The sequence below is a fragment of the Larimichthys crocea genome, chromosome XII, assembly GCF_000972845.2.
Source record: "Larimichthys crocea isolate SSNF chromosome XII, L_crocea_2.0, whole genome shotgun sequence".
In the NCBI taxonomy this organism is placed as follows: Eukaryota; Metazoa; Chordata; class Actinopteri; family Sciaenidae; genus Larimichthys; species Larimichthys crocea.
This window is the reverse complement of record NC_040022.1, coordinates 28,432,878-28,459,547: the sequence shown is the minus strand read 5'-3', so window position 1 is coordinate 28,459,547 and position 26,670 is coordinate 28,432,878. Positions and strand designations below refer to the sequence as shown.

At 42.4% G+C, this 26,670-nt stretch overlaps 1 protein-coding gene across 1 annotated transcript; it reads right to left on the bottom strand.

Annotated features, from left to right (window-relative positions):
• Nucleotides 1–4,654: 4,654 nt before the first annotated feature.
• On the bottom strand, nucleotides 4,655–26,332 carry lrig3 (leucine-rich repeats and immunoglobulin-like domains 3). Its single transcript, XM_010737885.3, has 19 exons — nucleotides 25,845–26,332; nucleotides 21,231–21,302; nucleotides 21,057–21,131; nucleotides 14,395–14,529; nucleotides 14,119–14,262; nucleotides 13,564–13,707; nucleotides 13,314–13,457; nucleotides 12,236–12,379; nucleotides 9,574–9,654; nucleotides 9,376–9,447; nucleotides 8,803–8,874; nucleotides 8,242–8,405; nucleotides 7,312–7,647; nucleotides 6,912–7,193; nucleotides 6,318–6,794; nucleotides 6,027–6,185; nucleotides 5,793–5,933; nucleotides 5,378–5,635; nucleotides 4,655–5,293 (listed from the first exon to the last, which is right to left on the bottom strand). Exons 1-19 carry the CDS (start codon nucleotides 26,039–26,041, stop codon nucleotides 5,049–5,051), a joined length of 3,342 nt encoding a protein of 1,113 aa, XP_010736187.1. The 5' UTR covers nucleotides 26,042–26,332; the 3' UTR covers nucleotides 4,655–5,048.
• Between the last annotated feature and the right edge of the window lie 338 nt (nucleotides 26,333–26,670).

Sequence of the window (26,670 nt, the reverse complement as noted above, 5' to 3'; positions counted from 1 at the left end):
AAGTGTAAAACCTTGCCTACAAGGAGGGGATCACGTATTGTTGAGAAGAGGGTTTAAATCCACAATACCAGCTGTTGAAGGGGAGGGAACTTTCTTCCCACAGTTGCCATTAAGTGACCTTGAGCAAGGCAGTTCAAGGCAAAAACCAACTCAGATCCTCTTACATGGTTAACAATCACCAATGTGAGTGTTTCAACACAACTTCAGCCAGAGATTTCCTCCATGATGTCTACTGACAACTCCTGTATAACATGAGTGAACTTGTTATATTCTGCCTGTTTTTGGCTGTAGTAGAATAATACTGCGGAACAGTGAATTTTTACTTGATAAAGAGCAAGAGTGGCAGCTTACATTAAAAAAATCAACTTGTCTTGGAGAAGCATAAGATTCCGGTATTCTTCTACTTTCATTTGTGTCACTGCCTCTTCCAAAAATACGTTTTTTCACTTTAGGAGGTCTTTAGTCTTTGATTCGGACACACTAATATTCCAACATCATGTAGTTTTTTAAATGTTTAAACTTTCCATGAAACCGGAAGCAGAGTGCTGTTTGCTTCCACATATTTATGTCTTTCTTGTGAAATGGACAGTTCAAGGGGAATTGTTACTGTTGTTTATGGGAGCCAATGGCACTCGAGTGTGAGTTTAACCATTGACAGTATGAAGAGTAGACAGCGCATCTAGAATCTGCAGCTCAATAGAGCATTTTAGCATCTTTTAGCTCATTGTTTTGGTTTTATGATTCACTCTCATGGGCCTTTTTTTAAATTTTTTTTTAGCAAAACCACTTAAAACACACACACTGCACACTACCTGGTTAGCACCAAACACTGGAAAGATACAGTCAGCAACTAACTGGTGAAGCAGCTAAAGAAACAGAGAGAGATTTCTTTTTAATCCACTGTTTGCTAACATGCCATATTAACTTACTAACAAAAATTATGACAGTGCTTGTTGCAATGCCCCCAAGTGTCCAAAATTTTTCAGCCACTTGATAGTATATCAAGTGGCTCATAAATTTGACCTGAAATATCCAGACATCGGAACCAATTGCAGACGATCACCCAGCAACATGCTGTGGTGACCAATCAAATGTATACAAGCACACATTCTTACTTGGTAACATAAAAAGAATTCCTGTTTATCTTAGCAACAAAGGCTTAAATAATTGTTGCAGTGATAACTTTCCAGAGTTGTAAAATCCTGTCCCATATTTTATGTTTGCTTTCTTCTTAAACTCCTCCAACTGCTCAAGTGGAACTATTGTCAAGCCCCAAAACAGCAAAACAGCAACCACAACTACTAAAAGTTGCCCTTTCTGTTCTGATCTGACATGTTTGTATGCATGTTACATGCATCAAAAGCTCATCATACATCACTTTGCCCACACAAAGGTTTGAAAATTTACTTCCAAACAATACAATGTGTCAGTCCTATAAACATCACCACATTGTGCTGAACAAGAAGTACAATCAGAGTCCCCTGAGTTTATCATTAATCACTCCCAGGCCTCACTTATCCATCCTGGAGGATCAGGTTTGTTGTCGACATGGTTTCTCCTCTAACCTGACACGACTTTGCACTGAGATAAGGTTATTAGCCAGAAATAGACTCGTTTTTGCCTCAGCAGCAGCAGCACCAGCAGCAATGGCAGCTGTTTCCCAGGTGTTTGGATGTGTGTGGCTCCACCATCTTGTCTCAATCGCAACCTCCTCAAAGAACTGGCAAGACTTCCAACAAACCCCCTCATTCCTTTACAGTGGGGTAAAGCATAGAAACCAGTGCAGCATAGCCAACAGCCAGGTGTACTTAAACATTAGTCAGCCAGAAGGATGGGAGCAAAATAACACATCCTATGAAAGCAAATCTCATCATCAACATTTCCAAACCGAGTGAGCGCGCAAATCCAAACACAGACCTTTTGGGTACATATGATTACAACAAAAAAGTCCATTTTACTACTTTTCACTCCAGTTCTTTTCATGCTGCCATATTAAACGGAAGAATGAAACAACTGCCCTTGAATAGGGGGGATCTCACTAAATCCCCTTCCAAACTGCTGGCACCACCATCATGAATCTGCCATTTAATAAACACAACTCCACTGTGGCAGGCCGGGAGCCGCAAGACGCTTTCCAAGTGCAAGTTTCAACAGCTAGCCTAGTGCACAAGCACACCTTTTTCCCTCATGTTGAAGAGGAGAGGCCTGAAACAACAAACCGCCAGGCGAGAAGGGATGGGGGATGAGGGTGGGAGGGAGGCTGAAGGGATGAGTCATACAGCAAACAGAGAGTCTAGTTTGGACTAAGTTATATTGTGCCACATGGTTCTAACAGCAATTTGTGGGTTGATAAATGATATATCATTATTTAAAGAAGTTTTTCATTATGAGCACAATTATAATTAGAATAGTTATTAATCAAAGTGGTTGCAGCAGTAATATTGGCAATAGAGAATCAGTGTTGGCTGCAGGAGTAACAGCCTCAGTTCTAGCAATAGTTGTACTATTAGTATTATTGGCTGCAATGGAAATAGTAAGATAGATAAAGGATATGACAATACTGGCCATGATGCTGGCTGTAACATGAGCTCCAAAGGGAGAAAGGGGACAAAATGTACAATCCTCATCCTTGTTTGCTGAGGCTATTATAAGGCTTCAGATGTCTGAGTTTGCCAAATGAAGTGGAATCTTCAAAGGTCTTTTTGGTATAAAGTCACTGTGTTAATAAAGATTTCCTTTCTGAGCTGCAGTGGGGGGTACAGTAATGTGAGGAAATCTGTTTCTAAAAGGCTTTGGAAAAAACCCTTTTAACTTATACTGCTGAAGCCTCATATTAGTTTTAGCTGAACTTAATCATACTAATAATGCTTTTTGCACAAAGTGAACACAGTTGAACATCTTCCATACATTCTACTAGTTGTACTAGGAAGTGATTCCTTCATGGCTAGTCTGAACACGTCTAAACGTTTATATGGGCATGTGGGTATGGTATTGACAGACTTGAAAAACTTACACCATACTAAGTATTGACACTGCACCTCCCCTACTTCTATCAATATCACTATTACTTGAGGAGGGTTGAAACTCAGGCAACTGGACTTGTATATTCACAAAGATGTTTTACCTCTTGTCTAAGAGGCTTCTTTAGTTCTGACTATTACGAAGGTAGTTAGCCTTGCTGGGATCGTTACCCATCGTTTCCCCCACAACCAAGTCCAGCTGCCCCAGATTCAACCCTTCCTAAGAAAGCCGATCTGGATGACAGAGAACCTTCATTTTAGTACTCCTTCTACTATTGGTACTTCTGTTGGAGATTTAGTGCAAAAATGCCTAATGCTAAAATTGGATCAAAGGTAAAAAAAATAGTAGTACCAGTAAAGCTGGGTTAGGTTTGTTTTTTGTCTCGATGACTCTCCCAGAGTAATCTAACGACTCATGCAGTTTGGAGTCAAAGGCAAAGTACAGGCCGGCACGTCACTCAAGCAAGCAAGCTGAGTCGCCAGACAAAATCCTGGTTTAGTTAAGATAAGGTAAATAGCTCATATGATTCGGGTGAATGAATCTGAGATACCAAGGTTGGTTTCAAGAATTCCTTTCGGGGGCTGATCTTTTGATCTATCTATCCATACATCCATTCATGTCGAGTTAACTAGGGTTAAGTAAGAAGCTCAAAGAGCGTGGGTCTTGGCCACAAGTCCCATGATTAAGATGAAGCAAGCAAGCCTCAGTTATTATGGTTGGGCCAGAAACCAAATTAAGTTGATCAGGTAAGTTTGATACTCCAAAATTAGTGTAAAAGCTGGATGTAGTGAGCTCAAGATAACCTGGTGTACTAAAATGCAAGGCAGATATTATTATAGTCCAGTTCAGACTGTTAGGCAAAAAGCCTAAATGCTCAAGGTTCAGGATAGTTCCTGGTAGAAATGTAGATGGGGTGTTTGAGTAAAGTTGCTCATAGTCTCAATGCTGACCATAATATAACTATGGTTTCTGTATGAATTTACACATAGTAGTGAACAGTAGTGAACCTCATGAACATTGGGCATTTCAACCATTATCACTAGACACCCTGACCCAAGGGAGGCCCAGCTGTTGTTGCCCTGGAGTGTGTCCCATAGCCAATTGGATCTTTCGTCTGGAAGGTAAGTGTAAAGTTGTTCTTGTTGTGGTCTGGTGAGTATGGTAAGTCTTGGGTTAGAGTCATGAGTCAGGGGTCATATGGTTGCTTCCATTCAGGATACTTTCTGGTATGTACTTTGAATGCAGAATAATGAAAGATCAAAGCCCTCCTTATGCTCAGAATCATTAATTTGGACAATAGTAAATTTGTAGAATAGAAGCAAAATATTATACTAGCACCACATGCTCCTGCTGAAAGTAGATAAATTAAGTTACTTGACATTACTGCCCGGCGCTACATGGAACCAGATTGCGATACCAAACAGTTAAACATCCTCTCTCTCTCGGTGGGGGGGCTGACTGATGACAGACCTGAGGTGTCCTTGGCGGTCCGTGGTTCTGCTCTAAAAAGCCAGCATATAACAACCACCACCAGCACTACATCCTCGAAATCTCTAATACATATCCCGTGTGATAAAGACTATATATTAATAATATATAGTCATATCACTGAAGACTCGTTGCACTTTGATGAATGTAGCAGCACACATTAAGGTGTTTTTTATTGTTTACATATGTGCAAAACACTGCTTCATTCAAAGCTGGAATAACTGAATAGGCAGGGCTGCAAAATACTCATACACAAATGGTAAGCAAAAATAATGGAATCTGTTTATATACAATTTACAAAATATAATAAACTTTATATAAAAATATATATAATCATCTATATTATTTAACTGAAGCTGTGTCCTTAAAGAACAGTTGCTAATATGCTCTTTTTTACTTTTCTCTAGGAACATCAAATTGTCCTTTACATTCACTCGTTGCACATTTGAGGCGTCCTTTATTGCAATGGTGTCCATTAAGTGAGGTAGAAATGTTCATTTTTTTGGTCGTCCTCTTCATGAAAAACAACAGTCACTCAGCTAAGTGCTCGTTCTGCACTGTGAGATGGGATCAGTCCTGCTGCTGTCAAAAGGCTGTTCATAAACACTGTTGCACTGCATTGATCTCGATTCCTTGTTGAAACCGCTCTCCTCCTGGTCAGAATCGGCATCTGGAGCAGCGTAAGGATTCTCGTGCAGAGTTATTCCATTATGCGTCACTGATGGCGGGCTGAAGCCTGTGTATAGGTCCTTATGAGGCCTCCAGGGAGCTTTCCCAAATGTTCCTGAGCAAGAAAGATGCAAAATGAAGTTAGACCAATGTACAGACATTTGTAAAAGTTCAGAAAACCTGTTTGCTTGATACCTACCCATGAAGGTGTTGAAAGGTGGGGAAAGACATTCATGAGATCTCCCATAGTCATTGAGCTCTCCCTCCTCCATGGACGGTCGGCGGTCACTTTGCTGGTGGGAAGGGCCGTGATGGAGACTGACGTTGGGGAGCTGCATGAGGACTGTGGAGGAGCAATGGTCAAACTGCTCAGACAGAAAGTTGTCCCTCCTTTTAGAGTTTGTCAGGCTGCCGCTGTACGAGTCAATGCAGACAGGCCTTTGGTCCATGGAACAGCCTGAATGGAAAAAAATTAGAAATTGTTAGCTCCTTTGTGAGTGAAAAAAACAAATTCCAGAGATAATTAACCTACTTCAGTACATAATGTTCAGGATCAACGACAGTCTTTTTGTTGAATAATGATGGATCAGGTTTAATGGCTAATTTGTACAGACCTGTGAAGACTTCCGATGGATCAGTCGAGTACATGTTGTCTCGGCGAAGCAGTGAGCTAATTGGACCTTGATAATGGCAGAGCAGAGGATCGATGGCTGCCTCCATGTCTGCTTCACTTCCTGTGTCCAGCTGACAAAGACCTGTGGAGATGAAGGAATAGTATTGTGTAAGAAAAATGTGATTCCGCAGAAGGATTGGACTTCAGGACAAAGAACAAAGGGCAGGTGTTTTACCATTCATGTCTTTAGGCTGCAGGTAGAAACCGCTAATTGATGATGCCATATACTGATGGCTGCTGCCACTTTCTGATGGGATGTAGCCGTCCTGTCGGTCAGCAAGTGTGCCTTGCGAGGACAAGTAGCTGGGGATGTCTGCAGGCAGGTTGGTCTCATCTGGAGCACAAAGACATCAAGTTCATCATACACTTGAGTACTCTGAAGATCAGCAATAGTTGTACAGTTCAAGCAACTCTTCGTTCACTTTGATTAAATAAAATAACTATGGAAAAAGCATCATAAACGAACCTGTATTGGTGACACTGCAGTCCTCGTTGCGTCGCCGGGTATGGTAGATGATGACCACCCACACCAGCGATGTGCCCACCACGCAGCAAACCACAGCTATGATGACGATTCCCACTGTGGTCCACCCATCATCGTCTGATCCTGTCCCGCTGACAAAGCTGACTCCCACACCGCCCTGCACTCCAGAGTCACAGTTGGGATTTGGTATGACTGCCAGCTGAACGTTACCCCTCTCTGTTCCCAGCGCGTTGGACATCTCGCAAGTGTACTTCCCCGCGTCTGCCTCGGCAGCGTCAACAATGATGAGGAGCTGGTTGGCAGCTGCGAAGAAGTGGCGCTCGGTCACTACCAGTGGGCTGTCATCTTTGGTCCAGTTTAGCCTTGGGGGAGGGCTGCCACCAGCTATGCACTGGAGGACAGCGGTTTCACCCTTGGCCACAGTGCGATCCATGAGGGGGCGCAAGAAGGAGGGCGTTTCTGTAAGAAGAATCACAGCAGTAGGTTAGTATAGGAATGAACCAACAATGTGCAGTATCAAGCTTTAGCCATCCTTCATACAAGCCTTGGGATTTTATGCTCAGTGCCATTTCTTACCTAGAACAGTTAGTGTAGCATTTGCAGAGATAGCTCCAGCTGTGTTCTGAGCCGTGCAGCTATAAACGCCAATGTCCTCTGTCTTGACGTCCACTATAAAAAACACATCATCCTCTGGCATGACATGCATACGGCGTTCTCGGGCAGCAGGGAAGTCTGTGCCTCCATCTTTCTGCCAGGCGATCTGAGGGGAAGGGTGACCCACAGCGGCACACTCCAACCTAGCTGTTGCTCCAGCACGGATACTCAGGTCCATTGGCATCTTGGTGAAGGAGGGGAGCACTGGAAATGAAGATAAAGAAGACCTTAACATTGGATAATTTAAGAATTTACTAAGAATTTCAAGGACCTTGTAGATAAAGACAGACGGTTGTATTGGTTTTACCAATCTCAAACTTACTGTTGACAGTGAGCCTAGCCTTGGTGGAATATGATGATCCAAAGTGGTTGGAAATGACGCATTGGTACTTTCCCTCGCTGGAAAACTCCACATTGCGTAGCTGCAGGGTGGTTGTATACTCCGTCACCTCAGTCTCGCCTCCTGCACCTCCTTGCACCCGCAGATGGGCCTGGTTGTGGATCTCTGCATCATTCAGGACCTCATTGTCTTTCTTCCAGGCAAAGGTCATAGGCGAGTCGCTGGAACTAGCCGCCGAGCATACGAATGTCACGTTGGTGCCCTTCAGGGCTGACTGGGTCTCGGGCTGCACAGTGATTTGAGGCTTTGGGAAGTCATCTGGGAAGAAAACAAAAGGTGGATTTTAAAATTGGCGTATAAAAGGTATAGGTATTTCATTGAAAGATGAGGAACTGAAAGAGGCGCCTTTCTAGTCTTCCGACCGCTCAAAGCACTTTACAGTATGTATCTCATTCATCCATTCACACACATTCATACACTGATGGCATTGGCTGCCATGCAAGGTGCCAAGTGCTCATCAGTTTGAGGAGCTAACCCATTCGTACACATTCACGCACCGATGGCACAGCCTTCAGGAGCAATTTGGGGTTCAGTATCTTGCCCAAGGACACTTCAACATGGGGATTGAACTGCCAATCTTCTGATTGGTGGATGACCCTCTCTACCTCCGAGTCACAGCCACCCTCAGTACTTTACTCTGAAGGTAACCAGGAAAGCTGAAAACTTAACTCCGTAAATTTCCATAACGGTCTCTTCATGACACTCATTAGCTTGTCCAGAAGTCAGGGAGGAAAATACTGAACAATGTGGGTCAGTTCGTAAATGGAAAACCTGCCATGGATAAATGGCTGTTTTTAAGGCATTACAGTATGTGTGTGTAAAGGTGTTACACCAAGTGAATGCATCACTCACCACACACAAACTCCTCCTGGCTGACGGCGAACACGCTCCTGCCCTTCAGCATCTGCGGGTGGGCGCAGCTGGCATTGACGCAGGGCAGGAAGGTTTGTTCTGCCACCCAGACGGGAAGCCACTTCAGCTGGCAGTCGCACAGCAGGCTGGAGGTGTTGAGACGCCTGGCAGAGGAGAAGATACCAGAAACATTTTATTCACAATGCAATAATATTACTTTAAACGTCTGGTTTTCATTTTGGTCTTGCATAGTACGTGAACTGCTTAATGTGTAAAGTGATGTTGCTTTGCTTACTGATTAGAACACGTAAGTTACTGCTTTTTTAGAACTTTGGGAAAGTTGTCTAACATACGATGCATTAAGTGGTAAAAAATAGCTTTTTAGAAGCTATCCTTTAGTGGAAGGAGACAAAGGAAGCTTTGAATCTGTTATTAACACTGAACTAAGCACTGTTTGGTGCTGACTTTCTCAGCAGACCGTAATGAGTTTCACCTGGTGTTCTGTCCCACATCAACACCGAAACACTAAATGAAGCTGCCCTTAAATGTGATCATACTTACAGCTCCTGCAGGTTCTTCATCTGAGAGAAGGCATTTGCTTGGACTGACATAATAGCATTATTACTCAAATCTCTGTTGAGGGAAAGAGAAAAAGAAATTAGGACTGGTAAGATCCTCACAGAAAGATGGCAGCTTTTTCTGCCAACATAAGCCGTACAGAGTGAGGGCTACAAAAACTTCAATCGAGAGAAGAAAAAGGTCTGGGCTCCAGAACAATAAAACTCTGGGCAGCAGTTTGCTGTGTTAATCAAGAGAGGCCCTACTCTGGGCTGCTTTAAACTCTGGCAACGGCTGGGAAAAAACTCTAATTAGAATCAAATGCAGCTGTTGAACACTCACACACACACATAGCTCCCTCCACTTCTTTTCTTGGTGATCGATATAGTCTGGCACACATGTAAAGATACTAATGGCATAGTTTTTTCTTGATTCCACATCAAAGTGGAGGAACGGGAGAAGACAGTTTGGGTGTACAGCTCTAACAAACAGCCTCTGTGTCTCAGTGTGATTCACCCTGCTTAGTTTACAGCTCGGACTTTTGGAAACAATCAGTGAAACACGAGGCCGACTCACAGGTGCTGCAGAGCGTCCAGGCCAGAGAAAGACTTCTTGGTCACTGAGCGGATCTGGTTCCCCTGCAGAAATCTGGGAAAATGACAAACTGATCAATTTCAGACCTTGCCTTTTACCCACTGGCTTTATTTTGTCTGCATTCCGTTAAGTCACACAGTCCAGGGTTGAAACATCATGTTACAGTGATCATGAACTCACAGTTTTTTCAGCTTGTCCAACGCAGAGAAAGGCCCATTCATGTCCTCAATGGTCCACGAGATTTCATTCTTTTGGAGATCCCTTTCCGAAGAAACAAAGACAGACCGCGTTGTAAAAAATCCACACCCAGAAAACAACTGCAGTTGCAATGTTAATAAAACTTTATGTGGCTTTACATTTCGTGTGAGGGGGAAAATGTTTGCGACTTTAAAATTATATTCAAAGCGGCTCCGTGCCTGACAGGAAGTTACTTCCTGGCCTTTGTGGCACTTTTAAAAGTCTGCAATGGCTTTTCTGTGTTGTATAGAAAAAGAAGTTTTACAAGGAAGCTCTGAAATATAACATGTGTGCTGAATTTTAAACTTAATTTAAGGGGATAAATATACATCGTGTGTAATTCAAATATGTATGCGAGTTACCCTCAAAGGAAATGTTGCCGCAGATCTTCCAACCATCATTAACTACATCATGAATCTGTGATATTTAACACATTCTGTGGGTTTATCTGTGACCAACAGTTTAAAATATTTTTTGTTAACCTCCTTTTGGCGATCTGACCTCAACAGTAGCTTTTTTAATGTAACAAAAACGTGTACATACATTGTCCCTTAATCAGATCCAACCTGTCTGTTAGCTGCAATGTCTTTAGGAGATGACCGTTCAGATTTAGCACAGTTAGAACTAAGCGGAAATTACAGATGACCAAAATATAACTGGTTGAGATTAGTAGTTACTCTGAATATTTACTGCAGGACCTACCAGGTGTGGCTAACCTAATCAACTGACAAAGCTAATGTTAGCTTGCTAAGATATTACACGTTTAGAGGGAAAGAGATTGTACGTTTTAAAATTACATTTCACAGAAAGAGCAGAAAATACCTCAAAATACGAAATGTTATACCAATAATGTTCGTCTAAATGACCAAATAACATCGGCACAGTTAAATATTTTGTTAGCCTAGCCAACATTAAGTCATTTAGTCTAACATAATTATAATAATATTATAATTATAATATATAATATAATAATTATAATAATTATTATTAAACACAGCTTACATCATTGATAAACAGTATTTTGGTTTGTGTCAGACAGAACAGAACAAGTTGACCATAGTCCATCAGCTCTTTAATCGAAATGCGCCATATTGTTAGCAAGCCAACGTAGATTTTGCTAGTAGGTTCAGTTAGCTACGTAACAGCTTTATCAGGCAGATTGTGTGTGTAAATATTTTGTAAAACTTTATTTCTACATCATAACTAGTGTGTGGGGTTCAAACTGTTTTATATGTCCAATATTCTTTGATTTAGAGGGAACCAGACCAAAACCTTGATCACTGCTGATGTTCCCTGAAACATTTTCTGCTATCAAACTGTGACAGCTGAAAAAATATGGACACTTTTTTGCCTGCTATCTGCAGAGAAAAAAAACACACCAAACAACTAAATACACAGCGTTAGAGTACGAACAACACTAAAAGGCAAGAATTTCCCAGAGAAATTGCCTCCTTTGATCCCTTAGCTGCTCTAATGCTTTCAAACTGTTATTTTCCTCCTCGGCATGCCTGGTTATGGCTGATTGAGATTAAGGAAGGGTGTGTGTATGTGTGTATTGAGGTGGGGGTGGATTTGAAGCCCTGAAGCTATCCATGTCCACCTAGCTGAACACCTGCCCTACGGTGACCTCAGCGGCACGGCTCACATTTGGTTCCAGTTAAAAAAAATAAAAAATCCCAACCAGGGGAAACGTTACGGAGCCTTTCTGTGGGAAAGGGGGGATGGGTGGATGTGGGTGTGGGAGGAGGGGGTTCGGGCTGAGGAAGGGGGGAGGATTGGGGGGGGTGTTGAGGTCGGGGTTGTGCCTCTTGGAGGTTTTTTTATGAGTGTGGAGAGACCTCAACACGGTAATCTATTTCACATCCCCAAAACAAATCAGGCAGGATATTTCCACTCAGGCAGAGGATTGATGGTGGAGGTGGGTTTAAAGAGGGGAGGAGGGGCAACAGAGCAGCATATGAAGTACTGTTTTTAGGGACTTTATGTACATTTAATTTTACCCTTAACCTCAATCACACAAAGTGATATCTACTTAAAAGGAATAGATTCATAACACTCATGTCCGTAAATTGAGTATGGAGCTAGAATTGGGAGAGGACTAGCTTAGCTTAGCACAATGACTAGAAACAGGGGGAAACAGCTAGCCTAGACCTGTCAAAAGTTTTAAAATTTTCAACCAGCAGCACCCTCTAAAGCTCACAAACAGCAAAATATATATCTCATTTGTTCAGTCTGGACAAAAAACAGCATGTTGTGGTTTTTCAGTTATTTGCTATCCTTAGGAGGTGCAGTGACTTTTCACTTGTTTCTTTGTTAGTTTTTCTTCATTTCATTTCGGCAGAGCTGTGGTCACGGTTTCAAAAAAGTCCACATTCAACTTTTGCTTTCCCCTTGCTAATAAAAATGAGAACATATTTATTGCGGGTTGAGGTTTAATCGTCTTCAACTTGATTTTGATAAATCCACCCAAAATTGTCAGATAGAGGCAACAGTTATGCAGATAAGCTAACAACATTTTGAAACCTGTCCCGGGAACGATGTCATATTCTTCATTGTCATTTACACTACAGCAAGTGCTGAGATCAGATTTTTGAATTGAACTTACAGCATCTGTAGGTTGGAGAGGCCACGGAAAGCTCCGTCTGCAATAAAGCTCACACGGTTGTTTCCGATGTGGAGCTCGTCCAGCAGGCTGAGGCCGACGAAGCTGGATTCCTCCAGCCGGGACAGATGGTTGGAGGACAGGTTTCTGTAGGACAGACGACAAAGACAATGACATGAGAAAAGGACAGAGACCTGGATAACAGAAAGAAAATCTTTAAATCACCATAACACTTCTTTTATTTTATTTGAAGGTCCTCGACAAATGAAGATCGCTGCAACAAATGTCAAATTTAAGATAAAAGTGAAGCAGGAAGACCACGGCTATGGAAAACACGACTTTCCAGACTTATTTTCTATGAGTGTGGGGAGCAACAAACAAAACAGAAACTGTGAAACAAATCATTCTGAGAAGGCTGTTTTTTAAAGTAAACTCAGATGAGAACACATCAGATAGCTGGGCACGTTGCCCAGCCGCCAGGCGGCTTGTTTACTCTCAGGTTCATGTGATAAGAGCAAGAGAAGCGGGTGGAGAGAAGAACAACAAGCTATCTGTGAAAAACTCTCCAGACATGGCGAACACCGAAATGACCGCTGCTGTAAACAAAAGCCACAACAAAAGAAACTCAAGTCTGCTTCCAGGAATGAGTGTTGATGGGTGAGAAAATCACTCCAGTCTGTGGGTAATGTAGTAATTTAGGAAAGAAGTTGCAGCTAATAATGGATCCCGACAGGAAAAAATAAGTGGGACTTCCACGGGATGATGTTTTGGCTCAAGTGACAGCAGAACAGAGAAGAGGCAAAGGGGTGTGTAATATGTTGGCAGTGCCTCAATGTTGGCATTGGCTGGCAGAGCATTAGAGACGCTGCTTTGTCTGTGTGTGTGTGTGTGAGGATTGGTGACGGGAGGAACTGGAGTGTGAGGAAGGGCAGGCGGGAGTGCCAGAGGGGAGGAGAGGGCGACACAGAGAAGTGTTGGGAGTTCAAAGTGTGAATGGAAAGTGAGGAGGGAAAAGAGGGGAGAGAGGAGGGAGGAAAAAGGAGGGAAGAGAGAGAGAGGGAAAAAAAAAAGGTGGACTCACAGCTCGCTGAGTTTCTGGCAGAACTCCCAGGCGTCAGGTCGGATCCTGCTGATGGCGTTGTGGCCAAGGTGGAGCTGCTGCAGGGTCAGCAGGCCGTACAGCCAGCCCTTATTCACCTCCGTCAGGTTGTTGTAGTCCAGCTGCCTGCAGGCCCACACACACACGTACACACACACACACACAATGAGACTCTGTACTACATATGATGGAAGAACAGAACTCGATGCACATTTCTTGTAAATTCACGTACAGGACTTCCATGTTGCTGAGGCCCCAGAAGGCTCCGTCCATCAGGCGGCTGAGGCCGTTTCTCTGCATCTTCAAGGAGAGAAGAGCGTGCAGGCCATGGAACGTCAGGCCCTCCACCCTGCGGACACGGTTCCTGCTCAGCTCCCTGAAACACATACAGAACAGTAAGCACCAGAGCTCAAGCAAAGGAAAACACATGGTGGGAAATGTAGTGAACTGTACTGCAAATATTTTACAATGTAGCATTAAACGGAAAAGTTTTTAGCTTTTTTTTTTTTAACCATTTAATGTTTTCTGCAGATTTCAAGGTGGAAACAACTTTTAGAACATCTCAAAATCACACTGGTCACCACAGTGATGGTGGACGACTAGCCAGCAGCTAGTCTTCCTGAAATGTAAAGTATTTCTAAGATATTGTACGTCCTTTACAAGCTTCTAAACTAGCGTGTAGACAGGGAAAAAAAAGGTCTGGGAGAGAGAGTCTTAAGAAGCACCTTGAATCATCATGATCCGAAGCTTTTATTGTGATATATCTAAAAATATTAAGACAACTTACAGATGCTGGAGGTTGGGCAGCTGGAAAATCTTGGGTGGGATGGTGGAGAGGCGGTTGCGGTTGAGCCGTAGAACCTGCAGACTGCTGGACAGGTTGGTGAAGCAGCCCGTCTCCAGCGACGAGATACGGTTGTTGTTGAGGAACCTGAGAAAGAAAGATTGAACGAAAAGGTTTACGTCACAGAAATGATACGTTCTGGGCTAAAAACACTACAGTAATGCATGTATACATAATGAAACATTGTGTGACGCTCTGATCATCAACAGTGACACTCACAGGTTCTTGAGAGGCAGAGCGGGGAAGGAGCTGGCCTTTATGTCCACGATGTTGTTGTTGCTGAGGTCAAGCGTTTCCAGAGCGAGGAAGGGCCTGAGCTGCTCCGCGGAGATCCTGGCGATCCTGTTGTTTGCTCTGAAAATAGAGACACCATCGCTCCAATAAATGACAAAAATACTGTGTATTTGACTAGTGGTGCGCACCAGTTTCATGTTTCCAGATATACAAACAGTCAAGTCCCTCAATTAGCCTGCGGTATTAAAAAATGACAAACTCTCACACGCTTGCAAAGCTAAAACTTACCACCCAACGTGAAATGCTGGCTTTTTTTTTTTGCTTTTTTTTTTTGCTGATGCCAACAAATTGCTCGGTATGATCAATGCTGCGGCTCTTCACACCAGGTCCAAGCAACCTTAGGGTTTATTGATGTGTTATTTTGTTTATAAGGTAATTACCAACAAGGTATTTAAAAAAGTAACCTGCCAATTACTTGGCTGATGAATACCATTCCCTCAGTGAAAGCATGCCTCGGCAGAGGCCAGCAATTTCCTGAGCTGCACGCCTCCTAAATTGCAGTGCAGGGACTGCTTAGTTATAAACAGAGCCTGTACAGTGCCCTCTTTGTGTATGAGACCCAGCACTAGAGAGAGAGTGAGGAGGGGGAGGCAGGAATTCCCTCCAATGCACCAGACTACAGGCCTCGTTTTCAGTATTCATTGCGATGGCTACAGTCCCCCCTTCCTTCCCCACCCCTCACCCAGCTACACCTTACTGACCAGAGATTTCTCGGTTTTTCTGTTTCGTTTTTTTTCCAGCAGCTCTTAGAAAAAAAAGAAATTTGAGGACAGTATTATAATTAAGCAATATTACATGAGAGGGTGTGCTTTAACGTCATTATTGGCACGACAGTGACTGCATCACCAATAATAAGGTAAAGCACACCCTTTAAATAAAATAGCCCCGGCCTAACAGCTCCTTTAAATACAGAATATTTATTAAGGAAATGTATTACTTTATTGAAGTATTCAAGTGCACTTATTCATATTTACATGTTATATTTTTTCAGGATGTGGAAATTGCGGAGTAATATTGCTGCCATGCTGATTTGAGCACATTCTAAATGTCTAGTTGATCAATCAGATCGCTTGGTCGGGACTACCTGTTGTATGTAGGACTACCTGTTGTATGTATTAATGTAGGCTTAATTTGGAATGTGGTGTCATTAATAATTAATTAACTGACCAACAGTACAGACGGCTTTACAAGCTGCAAATATTACAAAATTGTTACATTAGAATGAGCCTTTTATATCTGCAGAGAGGAAGGGTCCTCTTGGAGGTGTCTACCATGTTACACTGTCATGCTGTCGCCTAAACCGTCAAATCAAACACTGGATCTATGTAGGGCCAACCTAGTTTCTCCTACAAGTTTGGAAGGGGAGGGTGAAGCAAACAGGGATTCAGTTGGTTGCAATCTGCTTACCATTAGATCATAATATTATTAATTATTAATGAATCATAAGTAGCAACTCTGGCCATGCAAATCTTTTCCAGCTTTTTGTCTCAAGTGAAAGAAAAACGCAGTTTTGAACCCCTACAAAGCGAATCAGGCATTGTGACCCATCTATTCACACCACGCAACGCCTTTTCTCTCACCGACTCTGCCAGTTATAGTCTAATCTTGATCTCAAATTTTATTCTCATTTCATCCACCTCGGGCAGAAGAGACAGCACGGCACCAAGGCAGCTGTGAAACTGAGATGTCTCACCTATTCATAACACTGTGCGGCAACAACGAGAGAACTCTGACCCATTTTCCACCGTGTGTTGATGTTCCCATAGAAACAGGGTTCCCAACACCTTTCGGAAATCTTCCGATTCAAAACAGGGAAGATCCAGTCAACAAAGATTCAAGACGGATTGGCAGCCAGGACTGTGGGACGTTGCTGGAATAAAACCCGCCAGAGCATGTTTTCTGAGCTCAGTGCCTGAGTCAGCCTTGGCGCTGTGGCAGGGAAAGACTGGTAGGTAGGCTGGGGGGTGGGGGGTGAACACAGGCCAGATAGCATGCCTGTGCACAATAGAAGCTTCAAGGCCATTTGTCATATCATTGAAAGCATGGCACTGGCCTAACACAAGAATCCTAACACAAGACACAAGACTTCAACTGGCTGCAAGTTTGCAAGTATTTGTGATACTGGACTGTATGAAAAAAAAATGAACTTGACAGCCAGTGCTCATGAATCTAAAGACGTTTTCTTGGTGTGCAGTAACTACATGGCTATAGCAAAATACAGATCATAGTCGACAATAAAAACGGCACAGGCAGCTCTTTTGTTTGGAGATTTGCTGAGGGCTTTCCACGCACCACGGCCCCCTGGTCCCAAACAAAAGCACCACACACCACCTGTGTCTCAGTTTTCATGTTTCCCTGACTGGTCGCTGAGAGAAGGAAGGCTGCCTGGTGAGAAAGAACCAGTCTTTCCAGTTTCTCTCAGGGGGGAAAGCAGAGCCGCGGAGAGGAGCTGGTGCACACTTCCTGTCTGAGGACGAGGGGGTTCGACCCTGTAGTTTCAGAGCCGGAGGGTATCAGTGATCTGTCCAACCAATTATTCCATAATCCTAAAAATAATCAGCCCTCTGAGGTTCATTCTTGCATCCTGAACTCTGTGAACTATGTGACTGAAGGGACAGAGAGTTGCGCCAGCATACAGTTTTCTTTTTCTCCTCTCCATCTCAACATCTGCGCTGCCACTCAATGAGCCCTCCTTCATCTTCTCTACACACAAACAAGCCGAGCATTGTACGCTTTAATTATACACACTTCAAATTTGTTCATCCACTTAGCTATCAGATAACGTGATTATAGAGCCATTACAACCGTGGTTGTAGGGCTTCACTGCCGTTAGTGGAAGTCGATGGAAGGCCAAGCGTGTGTCAATAACAGCCCGAGGCGTCTTGACTATTGATCAAATATGTGCGCTCAATCAATGCTGCTGTGATAAGAGCCACAGAAAGTGTTTACTATGCATATAGTCAGAAAAAATATTACAAAACTCTTCAGCTGCACGTTTCCAGACTCTCCAAAGCTTCTAACAGTCGAATTCATGAAATGTGAGCACTAGAAATGTGGGTAAAGCAACCAACATCATGTGGGTTTCACACAAGCGGATACCTTCCAGCACTCTTGACGAAACCCCATAGTATTTTTGGCCTCTGCCACCATCAAACTGACCACATTTACACACTGAAAAGTTATGTTGTTACACAGAATCCAAAGATCCTCGATGAAGGTTTCTTTTGTTGCTGTTGATTCGTACTTTCAGCAAAGCTTTGTCCGCCGAGCAGCGACTAATTCTTTTAATGGGGGAAGCTCTTTAAATGGAAAGTCGCTTTTTCTAAAACCGTCTCGGTCGCAGTGTGTGCGTGCATGTGTGTGAGTGTGTGGTATTTCCTATTGGAAAAAGAACAGAGTTTTGAGAAGCCATCTGATGACTCCCTCTCTCTGCAGTGGCGCCTGTAATGAAAACCAGGGCTGCGTTTGCTGTTGAGACGCCATATTAAACTCTGCACATATCTCACTCAAATGGCTGATCATCTTAACACTTCGGCTCACAGTCGGAGTGGGAAAAAGCAGGGATCGAATTAACATGTGAACTGAAGGAACTTTACATAAAATGGCAGGGGAGCTGTAAAAATTCACGTAGTATCAACGGATTTCTCGCTCATGCTAACTAACTGGGTCTTCTTAGCAGGACAAAAACTGTAAAACAAACTGCCCTGAGCTTGAATCTCGTGCTAAAGTATGATAAATCAACCAAAAAATACCAAATGTCTGCTGGGCCCTGCTTATCAAATGTAAGGACTTGCTCCATCTCTCCTTTAAATACTGTAAATTCAACACCTTTGGGTTTTGTGATGGATTTTGGGTTATTGTGAAAAACATTTAATACAATAATTAATGAGATTAAGAAGCAGCCCTAGTTAAACCCTATTATGAAAAGATTATTACTATATTTGCTAATGTTTTGGTTTGTTATTCTCATCTTCAACAAGATTTCCATTTCCATAGACATACCAAGAGGTTCACCCTCCTAATATACCTAATCAGACCTGGAATCTCCAGGTCATTTGTTGTGAACCCCCCTCCGAACATGCAGAGGGATTTAGCGGCGGTGGGGTTTACCCCCTCCATAAATTCCTGGGAAATTGTTCAATTAATTAAGATGATCACGACTCAATTACTACCAGCTGCAGGGTTATTGCCGTTTGTTTTTACTCAGAGCTGCGAGGTCAAAGAAGTCGGCGAGAGCTGCCTCTGTGTCTGACTGGCTGTTTGAATAAGTGGTATTCGATACCCCGAGGTCTTTTTTTTTTCTTTTTTCTTTACTGCCCTCCCTGTTTCGGAGAAACTGAAGGTGGGAGAAAAATTCTGGAAAAATCACACTGCGCCACCTCATCTGAAGAAAGAGGGCGACGGCTAGCACAGGCAGTGTGATCTTCAGTTTCTTCTTCTTCTGTGTGTGCACTTTTTATTCACATTGTTTCATATTCATTTGAAATGAATTATGCTCCTGACTCACAATGTAGTGTGTAGTGCAATAACCAAAGTTCTGTATATTCGAATTTGATGTAAAAGGCAGGTCGAGCATGACATTGACAAATTTTTGGGGGCTAGTAAGGTCAAGTAAGAAGCTAGCTAGCTAACTAGCTAACGTGAATTAGCATTAGCTATTAACAAACCACTAGGATTCCTAACATTGTCTGCCTCTTGTCTCTTTGACTGAGTTTTGCTATTATAACTATGTTCTTTACTGCTAAAAATCAAATACGTCTGAAAAACGCAACACAACATACTGTTACTTAGTTCAATACACACAGGTTTTTCTGGTATTACCTTTTATTGGTCTGGTGTGACCAGTAGCTAACGGTGGCTAATGTTAACAAAGTTTAGGTTGATACTTTTGTGAAATTACGGAGCCACTTTAGTGACTTTAACAGTTCTTTAGTTACAGTAAATAGTGTAGTGTTTTTCTCTTGGTGCACATATTGTTTAGTAACACATTGCATTATAATTACACCTCTCCTGGCTAATTAAAACTCAGGAACATCCGGTAGCTAATAGCATGGGCAATGACACAAACCCCAGGGAATCCTAATCACCTACCTCCTATTTTAGTCTTTTCCACAGAGCATTAGCGTTACTTAGCCAGATAGATGTAGTTCATTAGCATGAAGAAGTGTAATATTTCTCTGATGGATGCTTGTAAAATCTTAAGAGTTTGTACACCTCTCTGGAGTTACATAATGTGCTGTTTTCAAACAAATAAGTGTCTGTGTTTCGTGTTATTTTGTAACTCAAAGTTCTCTCTTTACAAAAATCAAAAACTATTGTTTTATCTGGACTGAGTTAACATGGATGACATGACTTCGGGTAAACCAAACTGAACAACATCTTCAAATCAAGTTATGGTTTGGAGTAAGTCTGGAATTTTTGAAAATCTGTGCAGGAACTCTGCACTTCAATCCAGAGTTGCTCAAGGGTACTTGAAAAAGAAAAGCACACACGGCAGTTGTGGCAGATGAACCAGTGACCCCTTTCTAACCATTAAGGGAACAATGCAACTATTCACACCAGGTGTTATTTATATGTGGAACAAATAATGGAAAATAATGTTTTCTTCTTCAGTCAGGACAACAAATCCATTTATAATCAAATCCAAATCCAGAGTTACAGCTAGCAGAAGAAAAACATCTAAGGTGTGAAAAGCATGCCGTAAAAACCTGCCCATCTTCCTCTGCTCAAATTCATAGCCGGAGGTGACACTCCTGCACCAAATGTGCAAACAAATTGTCGATGGCTGACGTCTGAGCTCCTTGCGGCTGCCGCAGAGCATCGTGTTGGGGCATGATGAAGAATACGCCTCATCAAGTCGAGGAGACGGATACATTCTTCCACAATAACTTCACGTCGGTTGGTTTTGGAGAGACGTGCCACAGAAAGCAAATAAAATTGTTGAGGTTTCACACACTAATATCTGGTGTTCTTCTGAAAGCACGTATTGCACAACAATATTCCCAAAGATCATCTGGTTAGAGTCTGAATGGGATGGGAAGTCAAACGCTTTTTCATTGGACCTATCAGCAGTAGTGAACTCTCCACAGTATCAGCCATCTTTACACAACATGGAGATTAAATCGCTTATTAAAGGTGATGGATCAAGACACTAACATTTTCAGGAACTCAGACACTTTCTGAGTCTCATTAAGTCCAATACAAAAACACGCAATATGCCAACTGAAGCTTAAACATGAAAAATGACCAAATTTATCATTTTCGCATGACAGACTTTCTCTCTTTCCAGCGATACGTCACAGCCTCCAGTTAAAAATACACCAACAGCAGCAACAGCCACCAGACAAAACATTTCCATTTCTGTTGATGGCATTTGTCTTCGAAACACGTGACCCGTCTGGGGCTGGGTGCCATGTCTCTGACTGCCCCGTCTGGGAACGGGCTCAGCCAGAAGGGTTGCTCTCTAGAGAGAAAGAAAGGGGGTGGAACCACTTCCCAGCTCACTACCCGAACTGGCAATGTCAGCTCAGGCAGACGAGACGAGGTGAGTCTGGGGAGGTTTTAAACACGTTAAAGGTTTTACTTACAGAATGAGCGTTGTGATATTTGAAGCGTAGCGGCCCAAATCTGGTATTGCCTCCAGTTCATTGTGGTTCAGCTTTCTGTACACATTACAAAAAAAAAAGAGAAGTTTGTCACATGCAGGACAGTGATGGAGGCTGTTTACTCTAGAAAGTGCCGAGAACACAGGGCATACTTACATTTCACTTAGATGCTGTAGTTTGGAAAACAAAGTGCTGTCAAGCACCTGCAATTTGTTATGGCTCAGGTCCCTGTAAAGGAAAAAAGGAAAAATTAAGGGAAAAGTATACACCATGGACTGTATTTCTCGACTGCTGCAGTCTTCCATTTGGGTCAACATTGCAAACATAATTACATACAAATTCTCTGTTATTGTGACTTGACACTGCGAACAGAGGAAACGGATCAAAGAAAAGCTGCTGCAATTAAACTGCAAGATGGTGCAAAACCACTGGTGATTAAATCAAACAACACGGTCAGAAAAAATAAGCAAGATTTGTTACCGACATACTGTCACAAACAGGCGAGGGGTGAAAAGACTAAATCAGTTTCAGATACCGTCGACTGACTGTGTGTTAGTCACATCTGAAAGCAGCTGAAAAGGTCCTGCTTCCCATTCAAGCCATCCAAAAAAGAAGGGCTTACAAGTTAAAGTCCTCGTGTTTGGCTTTTCGTCCCCACTTTAGAACATAGAAGACAATGTCTGTGTCAAAACAGCTCACTTCATATCCAGGCCTGTGCTGAAAGGCAGAGCCAAAACAGATACAAGCTGAGAAGTTTTTCTGTTTGTACCCAAACGGAGGCCGAAACCTGGCGAGGGAAGTTGATGAAGTGCCGGAGTCGGGGTCTCAGTACTGGACGAGGCTTGGTTCAGACCTCTTTTCTAGTGCCTGACTCATATTACCCACATTCCTATTTTGACTTCAATATTTACAATCTTTCAAACCGAATCTAACGTTATTTCTTTGCTGATATTTGGTTTATTTTCTGTCTGGTGCCTCATATTTTAGAGTATCTTCCCTGAAGAAGCCAGGACTTCTCTAGCATGTATATATCGATTAATCATTGTCACATTGGAAAATCAGTGTTTGCACACATAGAAGGAAGGTGTACATAGGTTTCTTATTGTCTAATGTAGTCCTGAGTAGTTCTCGATTAGCTCTGGTCTATGTCTTGATTTTGTCTGGATCCCCCCTTTGGATCTGGGCCCAACACAAACCCAATTGAGCCTGCTCTTGGACTCGACTGAACACTCTTGGCTGCAGCTCCCCGGGGTGAGACTCTTGTTTTTGCTGCCTGTTTTGAAAAGGAGCCTGAAAACCAGCTCAAGGAGTCTGGCAAGCGGAGCCTCGTGCACCATAAAGTGGTGGAGTTACTGACGCTGCTGCGCACGATCAACGCTGCGGTGCCAGACACTCTTTTTTTATTTTTATTTTTTTACACCCCCTCACCCTCTACCCTTCCTCCTTCTCCTTACCTCCCTCATCTGGAATCCATCAAGGAGCTCTGGGAGGAGGGGAAGAACCTATCAACTGGTAATGTATTCACAATGCCGGGAAAAGCGAGAGGGACGCCTTTCAAACGTCTCAAACACCCCTGTAGAATTTTCTGAGGCCTGTTTTTGTTCTTTGGTGGAAAGTTTCATGAACCACTCAACCAGAGTTTTAGTCGGCTCGCTAACACTAACCCCCCCGTCCTCCTCTTTTTCTTTCCAAGCATGGAGCCATGCATTGCTGTTGTAGTTCCAGCTCTGGGGGCATATGGGAAAGGTGTCCTATCATACTTCCGAGATAAACCCTAAGTAGTTCTGACACTTCCACTTCCCTCACAAAGCAGCCTCTGAACGGAGCAAGATAACACAGTGCTGCGTACAGGCTCCAGCCTGTATCAGCCGGTCTGGTGAAAATGTTGTCTTATCAAAGACTGAAAAGTGAATAAACGACCCACTCTTTAGGTTACAAGAGCTGTCAGTAACTTTATAGATTACGATAATGGGACTTAGCAGATTTCAAATTAAGTTGCAGGAATGTTTCTTCGTAGGTTGGGTTAAAGTTTCTATGGAATGCAAGTGAGCACATTGAAATGCCCAACAGCAAACTTTGGTTAAAATATCTAAATATATATATATCATGTACGTCATGTTTCTTTCATTAGTGACCATGACAGGTCAGTATGTAGCACTGTAGCTAACTAGCTTGTAGCTATTAGCTAGAATAGCTATCTTAAATGGTCAGTTGTTGAAACTTAGCATTGTGCTGCAAACCACTGGGATTAATTATGTTATCTACCCCATCTTGTACTTCTTGTTTTTTTACCTCACAATTAACGTAACATGGCTAAAGTATGTATATTTGTCCAGGTTCTATGTTTTCATTCTAAACTAAGCAGTGTTTCGTGTCATTCTGTGGCTCACAAATCGTTTATTAAACTATTTTTATTTTTTAAATCAAATGATGTAGTATTTTGCTCTTGGCGCACGTCACAAAGCACAAGGGTTCCTAATAACTTAGATTCCTAGCTAGTTTAAATGACCTGATAAATTTTTTTTTACATTAGCTGGATCCATTAGCATTAGCGATACTGCAAACCACGGGGTTTGGTAATGTTATCTACTGCCTCTACTTATTTTCTTTCCCTGGCTATTGATGTTACCTAGGCAGAAATGTAGTACTTTTAATTGAAAAAAAAAACATTAAATTGCTTAAATGTTTGTTCAACTTTAAAGGCTATAACTCTCCATGGAGATACAAATGTTTCATGCTAATTTGTGACTCACAAATTGTTTATTAAACTTTTATTAAATGCTGTTTATTTAAAAAAAAAAATCAAATGATTAAGTATTTATACACATGTTAATACACATGTTGTTTAATGACACAGAGCACCAATCTAAAAACTTTACTAGCCAGCTATGGTAACAATAAATTAACATTAGCTGTGACCCAAGGATCTACCTATTCTTGTACTTCCTGTCTTTTTCACTGAGCATTAGTGGAACTTGGTCAAACAAATGTTTCTCCTGAGCTCCTGAATATAGAATAGCTAGTTTAAATGACCAAATTAGTCGCTAACGATAATTAGCATTAGCTGGATCCATTAGCATTAGTGATGATGCAAATCACTGGGGTTGATAATGTTATCAACCTCCTCCACTTCTTTTCTTTTCCCTGGCTACTAATGTTACCCAGGCAAAGAAATGTGGTGAAAAAAAAACATCAAATTCCTCTGATGAATGTGTTCAACAAGACATCGCTCCATGGAGATGAACGTTTCATGCCATACTGTCACTCTGTGACGTATTAAAACTTTAAATAGTAGTTTGTCCTTAATGCACACAATGTTTTCAAGTTTAAACTCCAAGCATGCCTCACTCTTAAAGAGTGAAAAGGCATTAAATATGGGCCTATATTCTCCCCAGCAACCTCCGAAATACTCATGGCTTAACCCTCCTTCTCCATGCTTTCCTCTTCTTCGTCTCCCTCCTACTTTCTCTTTTCCCCTTTTCCTTCTGAGAGTTTGTTTCGCACTAATCCTACACGCTCCTCCTTAATCAGTACCATCGCTGGCTCCGGAGTTGCTAATTCAGCAGAAATAATGGGGTGCTGGAAAACAAAGGGTCGGGCGGTTTAAGGGGTTTAAGATGTGCTGGAGAGCCACTCGTAAATTAGCATGCCAGAGTGAAAAGAATTTTTTCCCCCATGTGGAACTTTTTTTTTTCTTTTTTCATTTTCTTTGGAAGGTCGGCCTTGGTTATGAGGCTCAGGCTGGGTCTGTTTTCTCTGGCAACGTCAAGTTTCCAGAGCAGCACATTTTAGAAAGAGAAAAACTAAATTCAACAGCAGGGCAACAGCTTTTTCGAGCAGGCAGTGAATCAAGCACTGCAGCCCAACACAGGACAATAAAAATCAAGCACTGCAGCTCAACGCAGGGCAATAAAAATGCAGTCAGAATAATTATCTGTAAAGTAGAACACATGCAACATGCCATTAAAGTTGTGTTCGCCATTTCCAACAGGCTTCAGGCCGAGCTCAGCTTCTTCTTATGGGGCCAGTAGACAAACAGTAATGGAGGTATTACTTTGGGAAACAATCCAAGGCTTCACACAGGCTGCATCTGATTTATGCTTTTATGGCTTTGGAGGCCTAAAGGTCTGTGAGGCTGAAACCTGAAGACTGACAAATAAAAATGTGGACGTGAACCACTCTGTCAAACCATTACATTGGTTGCAACGTGAGAACTGGTAGATCAGCTAACAACCACTAATAGTGTTGTTATTACTACTAAAACTGTACTAGCAGCTTCACTGCTGCTTCAATGATCCACCAGAGTACCCACAGGCCTTGGGAGCACTTCTTTAGAATCATTTACACTTTATTAAAGAGGTTTGGAGGGGACTGACAACAGCACATTGATGTGTGAAAAAGTTCCAGCTTCCCTGCTGGCCTCGGGAAGCCTGGCATGCTGTTTTAAAGGAGCAATACAACAAATAAAACCTGCTAGGACACATAAACACATGAATTTGTTGCTGTTCTGTAACTTCAGAAAAGTTCTTCTGGCAGTTTTGAACCAATCAAAGCAAAAGCAAAGTCACGACTTATGTGGCTTACAAGCCAATGTGTTTTTACTGCGACAGGAATGTGGATCATCCCATCCGTGCTGAGGCAAAACGGTAAACCCAACCTAGTCAGTGCAGAGGTGTGAAAAGACATTCAAATAATTAAGCCATAAGTGAAAGATAACATAATTATCCACGACAGTAACAAGGCACACAATGGCTCTTTAACTGGACTCACAGTTGCACTGTCCATTCCGGGATCGTGTCTGGAATTTGGCCCCTTTTCAATCGACTGCAGTCCAAAAGCTCCCCGGAACACACGCAGGTAGGGGGACACGTCCTTGTGCCAGCAGCAGATCCACGCTGTAGTCTGAGAAACACGAGAAAAACCACGGCAAACCTCGCGAAAGTGCGAGGCTGCGTCGAGGACCACATTTTCTCCGAGAGGACACCCCTGTTTTTAGTTCTCAGATGAAGCGCGACGAATCCAGAAGAGCCAGAAGAGTGAGGAATCACCAAGAAAACTCCAGAATCTGATCTTTCTTCAAGCACAGTCGATCCTTACATCCAACCCCTTGTTGTTCTGAGCACCGAGGCTGTGAAATGTAAAAGAAAAACGTTCTTCTCAAACGTGCCCATTCCTGTGAACAAACTTTTGTGCCGACTTGCCGCTGCCTCTGCTGCTGTTGGGGCAACTTGTGCCGTGCAGGATCCCCACAGAGCAGAGGTATGCGGCGGGAGGGGCCACAGCCGCGGGGGAGCATGGGACGTGTAGTTCAAGCTGCATGTTTGTGCTAGTCAGGTCAGTTTTATGTCCAAAGTGAAATATCTCCTTTATATTATAACTTTAAACTTTAAAGAATTCTGGAGGAATGTAAAAAAAAAAAAGAAAAAAAAAAAGGCAAAACCAGAACCTATTTCCTGAGTTCTGGATTAGACCTAATTAGAACCGTACCGGTATTATATATTATATATATATATGTAATATATATATATATATTTATATATATATATAGATATATATTATATAATATAGGGAACTTAATTCTTACTTATTCAGTCCA

Excerpts from the sequence above, each read along its gene's own strand:
- lrig3 (XM_010737885.3), bottom strand. The coding sequence starts at position 26,041 with ATGTGGTCCTCGACGCAGCCTCGCACTTTCGCGAGGTTTGCCGTGGTT. Across the intron at positions 9,655-12,235 it reads CTCTCCAACCTACAGATGCT|GGATCTCCAAAAGAATGAAA; the intron begins GTAAGTTCAATT and ends TTCTTCGGAAAG. Across the intron at positions 6,186-6,317 it reads CTGCAGTGTCACCAATACAG|ATGAGACCAACCTGCCTGCA; the intron begins GTTCGTTTATGA and ends TTTGTGCTCCAG.